The sequence below is a fragment of the Lepus europaeus genome, chromosome 6, assembly GCF_033115175.1.
Source record: "Lepus europaeus isolate LE1 chromosome 6, mLepTim1.pri, whole genome shotgun sequence".
NCBI lineage: Eukaryota > Metazoa > Chordata > Mammalia > Lagomorpha > Leporidae > Lepus > Lepus europaeus.
In genome coordinates this window covers 80,983,225-80,992,576 of record NC_084832.1, presented here as the reverse complement: position 1 = coordinate 80,992,576, position 9,352 = coordinate 80,983,225, and the positions used below count along the sequence as shown (strand labels likewise).

The following is a 9,352-nucleotide window of genomic DNA, read 5'->3' as shown; positions in this document are numbered from 1 at the left end:
AGTGCCTGGCTTCATTGAGGGGTCTGAAGTCCAAGAGGACTGGATGTCCTCCCCTCTCCCTGCAAGTGCTACCTGGTTTCTGAAAGGAGATTGCAGTTAAAAGACTAGTTCCGTATGAGACCTTGAAAGCATCAAGTTCAAGTTTCACTGTTAGCTGCTGTGACAGGGAAAAGATTTTAGATGTAGACTGTCTCTCTGTGCAAAGGACTGCAGTTACCAGCAGGGGCTCTGAAGCCAGCATATCAGGGCCTCCTGCTCAATTCTGCCACTTAATGCTGTGTAGTGGGGCCAGTGTTGTGGCACAGCAGGTTAAGCCTCTGCCTGCAATGTCAGCATCCTATCTGAGTGCTGATTGGAGTCCCAGCTGCTCCACTACTCATCCAACTCCCTGCTAAGGCACCTGATAAAGTAGCGAAAGACTTTCCACCCACATGGGAGACCAGGATGGAGTTCCAGTTTGGGGAGTGAAGCAGTGGATAGAATAGCTGCCTCTCCCTCTCTCTCTGTAACTCTGCCTTTCAGATAAAATAAATTATAATAAATAAGTAATAACACTGCATGCAATTCAATCGACCTCCCTGTACACCTCAGCTTTCTCTGTAAAATGAAACATGGCTCTTTGCCGCATCTACTGCGAGAATGAAGACCATTCTCAGCAATCAGACTGTCGACATCCCAGAAAATGTCGACATCAGTCTGAAGGGGTGCACAGTCATTGTGAAGGGGCCCAGAGGAACCCTGCGGAGGGACTTCAATCACATCAATGTGGAACTCAGTCTCCTGGGAAAGAAAAAGAAGAGGCTTCGGGTTGACAAATGGTGGGGAAATAGAAAGGAACTGGCAACTGTTCGCACGATCTGTAGTCATGTACAGAATATGATCAAGGGGGTCACACTGGGCTTCCGTTACAAGATGAGGTCTGTGTATGCTCACTTCCCCTTCAACGTGGTTATTCAAGAGAATGGGTCTCTTGTTGAAATCAGAAATTTCTTGGGTGAAAAATACATCCGAAGGGTTCGGATGAAGCCAGGTGTTGCCTGTTCAGTGTCTCAAGCCCAGAAAGATGAATTAGTGCTTGAAGGAAATGATATTGAATTTGTTTCAAATTCAGCTGCTTTGATTCAGCAGGCAACAACAGTTAAAAATAAAGATATCAGAAAATTTTTGGATGGTATCCATGTCTCTGAAAAAGGAACAGTTCAGCAGGCTGATGAATAAGACCTAAAAGTTGTCCGGCTGCAGAAACAAGAACCCAAATTGTGTCTTGTGGTATTTTAATAATGCAATAAAAGACTATTGATTTGAAAAAAAAAAGAAAGAAAGAAACATGATGATGACAAGAGCACCCTCCTCTTCAGGTTGTAAAGAGGACTGAAGAATTAGCTACTATTCATAAGAAACTTAGTGCAAGACAGATTCACAGAGCCGGCGCCGTGGCTCACTTGGTTAATCCTCCACCTTGAGGTGCTGGTATCCCATGTGGGCACCGGGTTCTAGTCCCAGTTGCTCCTCTTCCGGTCAAGCTCTCTGCTGTGGCCCGAGAAGGCAGTGGAAGATGGTCCAAGTGCTTGGGCCCCTGCACCCGCATGGGAGACCAGGAGGAAGCACCTGGCTCCTGGCTTCGGATCAGCACAGCACTAGCCATAGCGGCCATTTGGGGGGTGAACCAATGGAAGGAAGGAAGACCTTTCTGTCTCTCTCTCACTATCTAACTCTATCTGTCAAATAAATAATTAAAAAAAAAGACAGATCCACTCTCGAGTTCAACCAACAACAAACCTTACTGCAATAGCACAGCACCAACCTCTTGACCTCTGTTCTCAGTTCTGAGCTCCCAGCAGAGCGTCTCCCAATGGAAACACAAATGTCGGGGCACAGATTTAATACTGACCCGAAGCTCCTAGAAGGTTCCTCTTCCTTACTCCCGAGGACAGGGTCCATCTTTTGTCCTCGGGAACTTGTCAGTTCTCAGACCCTGATCTCAGCTCTTTTCAGCAGCTCACCAGATAATCAGGGCCACACCTCCCTGGCCCCATTTCTGATGGTCTTTTGGCTCCTACTCCAGTTTCAGCTTAGCTAAAGTCAATGAGCAACACATGAACCCATAACAAGGCCAAGTGCTCTGGTGAGATGTGTGTATGGCCCTTTGGTCGACCTCCAATGGAAAATGACCTAAAATGCAACAAGCACTCTGGCTGAGCTCCAGCGTGCTATAGACAAAGAAACGTGCAGTGACAGAATGGAAGTAGCCTTACCTAGTGGGTGACCTTTGAATTGAACCTCAGAAAAGGAGAGATCAGCAAGAAGAGGCACAGGTATGGAGCTTTGAAAACTCAAGATGTTTATTTAGTCATCTATTCATTCAAAAAATATGCCAGGCCTGGGATTTAAATTCCTGCAGAGCCACTTCCCTGCTGTGTGATCTTGGATACTTTATTTATCCTCTTTGTGCCCAGTTTTCTCAAGTATAAAGTGAGGGAACATAACACTCTCTATCCCACATGTTAAAGTCCTTTTTTAAAAAAAGATTAATTTATTTGAAAGGCAGAGTTACGGGGGGCGGGGGGGGGGGAGAGAGAAAGAGAGAGAGAGAGGAAAATATCTTTCGTCTGCTGGTTGACTCTGCAAATGGCCACAATGGCCAGGGCTAGGCCAGGCCAAAGTCAGGAGCCAGGAGCTTCCTCTGTGTCTCCCACATGGGTGCAAGGGCCCAAGGACTTGAGCCAACTTCTGCTGCTTTTCCAGGAGACTTAGCAGGGAGCTGAATCAGAAGTGGAACAGCCAGGACTTGAACTGGCTTCCAAATAAGATGCCAGCACTACAGGTGGCTTAACCTGCTACACCCCAACACCTGCCTGGATTCAAGTCTGCTAAATATGAGATGCTCAATAGAGTATTACCAAGACTGTTATTGTTGTTATAAATATAAATATGCTAAATATACTTGTCTGTCATCAAGAGGCTTACAAATATGGCTAGGGCAGCTGACATAGAAACAAATAATAACACTTCTGTGTACCTTCTGGGAGGTATATCCAGTGACTTTTTTTTTAAACAACTGCCGCCCAAATTCTTGCCAGATAATGCCTGCCTGACTTCCTGGCTTTCTCATGAGTCCCACTAACTGCATATGTGCTCTCTGGGCAGAGTTTCACACCAATAAGAACTGCCTTTCCATCACTGACTAAAATATTCATGTTTCTCTTTGGCCATTCTGTATCAAAACTGCCTTTTGCATGTCCCTCCTTCATCCCCTGTTCTTACACCTGTTCACAAATGTGGTGGGCCTCTGTGTTTGGAGCTGGGATACCCTGGGTCTGGAGAAAGAATGAGCCAGAGAAGTGAATGGCCTGATTGTCAAAGGGGAGTGTGATAGCTGGGCCACCTGGCTGCCTCCCGGAGGCTCAATGAGAAAAAGGCCCAGGATGATGGGAGTGGAGCTTGGGAGACTCAGCCAAGAGGAGATCTTGAAGGGAGAACACAGCTGGATTGTGGGAGGCCTCTCACTTCCTCCCACAAAGTTGTGTTCCAGTCTGCAGGGCTTGGGAACCCACCAAAGGTTTGGAGCAAGGTAGAAGCAAGATGCCAGCTGTTTGTAGAAGATGGAGTGGAAGCTGTGGAAGACTGTGTTAGCTCAGCTGAATGTGAAGGGGAGGCAGAACATTATGCCAGTGGTTCCCAAGCAGTGGCTATTGCTCCCGCGCTCCAGGTGAGTTTTGGCAATGGCTGGAGACATAGCTGCTTGTTTTCTCCACCCATTTTCTGTTGCTATAACTGGAAACTTGAGACCAAGTAATTTACAAGAGAAGAGAAGTTAAGTTCTAACAGTTCTGGGAGCTGAAAAGCCCAAGAGCATGGACCTGGTATGTGCTCAGCTTCTCATGAGGGCCTTCTTGCTGTCTGCAATGTGAGCCCACGGGGGATGTGCACCAGCTTTGGTCGTCCTGCCTCTCCTTACAGGGCCACTCACACCACCATGAGGACCTCACTCTCATGACCTGCTCTAGTCCTCATCACCTCTAAATACCATTAACATATGACTTTCTGGACTAAGCTGCCAATGCAGGAACTTGGGGGACACTTTCTAGACACAGCACTCATCACATCTGGGGAGCGCTAGTGGCATCTGGTGGCCGAACACCGCTGAATGTCCCACAATTGACAGCAACAGCTCCCAGACAAAGAGTTCAGCCTTCAGAGTTAAGAGTGTACAGTTGGGAACCCTGCCTCAGAGCATCTCCTCAGTAACCATCCGTGCCCAGGGTCAAGTCTCCACCCTGCACACACACACATGGGTCATTCGGGACCCAGGCTGTGGAGGGCCACAAATCAGAGGAGCCCTGCAGATCCATCATCCTCTGCCTCACCCTGTGCACCCCCCCTCTCTTAGCAATAAGCTTGCAGTGGAAAGGCCAGCTCTGCAAGGGGCTGTGGAGTCTTCTAAGGCTCCATATTTGCATTTCATCATCAGCCACTGACAAAAGAAAGACAGGGATCCGAACAACAGGCCTTCTCCGGTCCTAAGGTGTGACTCCCTAGTCCACACCATGACTGTTTGAAACACCAGCTAGGGAAGACTGGGCAGGACAGGAGCCAAGTGGACCTGAGCCCCACCCCCATGTCTGGTCATAAGGCAGTCTCTTCTGGAGCCCCCTAACTCCTGCGGCAGCCCTCAGATGGTGCCTCTAGCCTGGAATGAGATGCCAGGTCCTTCTCAGCCCCCCTGATCTCCCAGGAGTAGATTCTCATGTCATTTCCATTTGCCACAACTCTAAAAGTCACAGCTCCAGTCCAGATCCTGCTGTTAAGCTCCAAAATCCAACAGCTGTTTCCATGGGGATATCATGGTCGCCTCAGACTCCATGCAGCCTGGATGAGCTCCTGCTCTTACTCCAGGCCTGGATTCCTGCTGCACTGTGGCAGTTACCTAAGCTAGAGCCCTGAGTGCCCTCCTGTCTCCTCCTGCAGCACCTGCCTCCCCCAGCTGCCAGCCAGCCCCAAATCCTCTTAGTCCTATCTCTCCTCTGTCCCCAGCTCTTCTCGTCTCACACCCTGACCCTGCTCCCAGAACACAATTACAGGTGCCAAGGCTCCACCTTCTCTACAGGATTTGGGCATTATTCCTGACTACCAACCTCACATTTTTAAAATTGCATTTATTTATTTACTAATTTGAGAAGTGGAGAGAGAGAGAGATCCTCCACCCAGTGGTTTACTCTCCAAATACCTACAATGGTCAGGGCTGGTCCAGGGCTGAAGCTGGGAGCCAGGAACTCAATTCACACCTCCCACATGGGTGACAGGAACCCAATTACTGGACCCATCACTGCTGCCTCCCAGGGATCCAGACTGGGAATTGAACCTAGGAACCCCTGTTGGGATGCAGGTGTCTTAACAAATGTCTTAACCACTAGGCCAAATGCCTACTCCCCACCTCACATTTTATCACATGTTCCTGTCCATATTCCAATTTTCTCACTTATTTTCCTTTGTGTCCTGTTCTGTGTATTTCTATCAATTACTTTGTGAATGGTACAAACACATCAGAGAGCATTCACAAACTCATCATAGTCCTTGGCCTTCAACCTGTGAGATGGTAGGGCAGTTGGTATTAGAACCATTTGACAGATGCAGAAACTGAAGTGGGAGGGTGGAGAAACCAGCTGACTGATGGCTCAATAGCTAAGCAGAACCAAGAACCCAGAAGGCCTGATGTGTCACATGCCAGGGACATCCCGAGCCCTGACCCTCCACTGTCCCTTCTGGGGAAAGGTCCTCTCTGTCCTCAGGTTTACAATCTGTTGGGTGAAGGATGGGAGGCAGTCATTCCCTTTCCTTGTATGGAGAGATCAGAGCAGAAGAGGAAAAAATGAAATAAGTTAAATTCGGTTGAGAAGAGTCTGGCCTGGAAACACATCCGCCCAGACAGCCTCCCCCTCCCCAGCTTCCCCACAACACTGCACAGTTTATTTCATTGATCATTCTCCCCACTCATGAGCCTGGTTTCTGCTCTACTTTCCAAATTCCTCTAAAGTCACTGATGGATGAGAGAATCCAAGGTTGAGGGAAGCTGGTAGCTGCAGTGTCAGTGGTTTTTCTTAAAGTCTCCTAGCACAGCCTGGGCAGCTGCGCACTGCATAACCCAAACCAAACCTGTGAGCAGAGGATGAGGGTCTCCACCCCTCCTCCCTCTTCCCATTTCCCTGCTTCCCTGAACTCTTCCTAGTTCACGGGGACCCTGACCAGGAAAGGAACCTTGGACACAGCAAGGCAGCTCTAGGCCCTGGCCACAGTTCTTCAGCAGCTGGACACAGGGAGGTCAGAGCTCTGCGTGAGTCCCTTCCTGCTTTGTAAACTGCAGGGATGGGCTGCACACTCCAAAGACCAGGATTCGGGGCTAGCTCACCCCTCACCCATGTTCCCAGGGCCCTTTACAACCTCTCCTGCTCTGCCCAGTCTCTTCACACCAGTTTTCTCTTTTCATCCCCAATACCAAGTTTCTGCCACCAGCATGGGCCCACACACCAGTCGCTCGCCTGAACAAATCCTTGGAGTCCTCAGACATTTTTAGCTTCTGTCATTCCTTTTGCCCTCACCAAACCCCTGAGAGAGCTGCCTAACCCAGCACCCCCATTTAGCTCCCTCATGTTCCAATCCTCATCAGCGGAATTTCTGTCACCTCATCTTGGCCGCCACCCCAGAACTCCACCACAAGGGCCTATGGTTTCCTTGTAGCTCCCTGGATGGACACCCCTCAGTCTCACCCTCCCAGCCTCTCCAGGTGTTTGCTTGAGCAACAAACACAGTGGAGACACAAATACTTCTCCCTCTTCACACAGGAGGCAGCACGCCACATGCTCCTGCCTTCCCTGTATTGCTCTGGCTACTCCATCCCAGTCTTCCTACCACAGAATTCCACTAAAGTCAGGTGCAATTTTATTAACATGATGAAAAGTACACCAAGCTCAATGCTACTCCAAGTACTTCCATCAGCTGGTCTACATTCTTCTTCCTCTTCCAACTCATAAAAAATCGGCATTTCTCATTACTTCATTTCAGTAGAGGACAATTTTCAACCTCACAGAGCATCCAGTGATGTTTAATAAAATCGTGGCTCTCCGTACTGGGAGGTGCTACTGGCATCTAGTGAATAGAGACCAAGGATGTTGAACCATATCCTGTAATGCACAGGGTGGTCCCACAACAAAGAATGTGCCCGCTCAAGACATCAGTAGTGCTGATGTCAAGGAATCCTGTGCTAGGACATCATCTCCCCACTTCTCTTCCCGTCTATATGCTCTCCTTGGCCAACACCTAGTGAGAGCTCTCCAAAGCACTTCTCTGCCTAACACACCTGGTAACTACAGGTGTCTTTTGAACACCTCCACATGGAGCTCCATCTGTCCCAAACCAGTGAGACTCTTTCTCCCCACAACACCACGCCAAGTCTGGTTTGCTTCATGTCCAACATCTCTGACAACCATACCAGCTTCCAATCATTGCTCCACAGGAGGCTTAGTGTCATGCTCAACCTTCATCCCGTTCCTGTAGACCTAGTGGAAGACTGGGTTTGTCAGCTCTGGTCTTGAATAGCTATTGCACTTGCCCACTCCCCGCCCCCACCTCCCCTGCCAGCTTTCTGTTTCAGGTTGCCAGGTCCCACTTTCATCCCACGGCAGCTTCCTTACAGGATCCCCAGCCCCTGCTCTTCCGCTTTTCAACCCTCCCCATCCAGAAGCCAAAGCCACTGCTCTCGATGCCCACTGGACCTTGTAACTTCCTTGTTTAGAGCTCTTCGGTGGCAGCTCCTGGTCCTCAGGGCTAAAGTCCAAGCTCCTTAACTTAGTCTCCTTGCCTTTCAGAATCTCACCCATGCTTGTCTTTCCAGAAGATTCTTGCACCATTTCTGGCCTCTCCTCACCCTCCACACCCCCATCAGCTGCAGCCTGATGAACTCCCCTCTCTATGAAACAAGGAAAGAAGGAAAGGAATACCTTGTCTAACACCATCAGATGCTGAGCTGTTCTACACCACGACAAGAACACAATTCAAAATCCCTGAAATATTCTTTTAAGCAGCAAACTTACAAAGAGATCTCTGCTGAGACAATAAGTTGTGATTCCAAGGGGGCTGGTACTGTGGTACAGTGGGTTAATCCTCCACCTACAGCGCCATTGTACCATATGGGCGCTGGGTCTAGTCCTGGCTGTCCTTCTTCTGATTCAGCTCTCTGCTATGGCCTGGGATAGCAGTAGAAGATGGCCCAAGTCCTTGGGCCCCTGCACCTGTGTGGGAGGCCTGGAAAAAGCTCCTGGCTCCTGGCTTCAGATAAGCCCAGCTCCGGCCATTGCAGCTATTTGGGGAGTGAACCAGCAGATGGAAGACCTTTCTCTCTGTCTCTCCCTCTCTCTATCTGTATCTCCACCTCTCAAATAAATAAATAAAATCTTTGAAAAAAGACTTGATTCTCACATCCCAGGGGCTTCTTCCTGGTGGTAAGAAACTGAGAAGTGATGAAACTTTAGCCTCCATGGATCTCAGATGACAATCCCAAGCAAATGGCCTGCAAGAGACGCAGTGGAATTAAGGATGAGTGAAGTAGGCAGAGATCAGCATCACTGACAGAACCATTTATGGTCAAGGTCTCCATCTTTTAAATTTGGAGGCTTCAGTGTTGCTTTCTCTCTGCAATATTGTAGCCATTCAACAGTAACTTTAAGTCCTTGTGTTTTGAGAAGACTCCAGGATGGGTTTATTTCCGGATGCCAGATGGAGTGTAGGTAGAAATCCACCCCTTTCCAGGAGAGGGCGAGTTACTGGGTGGTGTCAGTTCAAGCGAGAGACAGGAGAGCCAGGAAGGGGTCAGACAGGGCCACCCTCTTCCCTCAACAAGGACAGCCTCCACTTGTAGATCAGTAGCCAGGCCGATCAAGATACCATCTTCCCTCTGCTCAGGTTGACCTCAGCAAAGTCTTGGAAAGCAATCATCACCTGTCAGCAAAGCTTTCTGTCTGCATATAGAAACAGGTCTGGCTGTCTTTGTTAAAACATGGGCAAGGCAGCTCCCTGCAGCAGAGCACCTGTCCACACTCACACAACCTGGCCCTTTAGCTGTGGAGAAGCTCTCCAACGCCAGAGCTGCCCAACGCAGCCCTCATCAGAGCCCCTTGTGGTGCAGCTGGTATCACAGCTGGTCCTGACATGCAGGGAGGAATCAGGGGCACAAACAACTCAGAATGACACGCAGGTGTCCACAGGAGAACCTGCATGCTTGGCAAAGCACCTTGGGCAGGTTGCTGATGCCTAAGCAGGGCCACTGTTTCTTCAGCAGATGGGGGCTGTGCTGCCCAGA

At 49.2% G+C, this 9,352-nt stretch overlaps 1 protein-coding gene across 1 annotated transcript; it reads left to right on the top strand.

The window, feature by feature from the left end:
- Positions 1-619: 619 nt before the first annotated feature.
- Positions 620-1,298, top strand: LOC133762390 (large ribosomal subunit protein uL6-like). Its single transcript, XM_062195390.1, has one exon. The coding sequence runs from the start codon at positions 640-642 to the stop codon at positions 1,216-1,218; it is 579 nt and encodes a 192-aa protein (XP_062051374.1). The 5' UTR covers positions 620-639; the 3' UTR covers positions 1,219-1,298.
- The last annotated feature ends 8,054 nt before the right edge of the window (positions 1,299-9,352 follow it).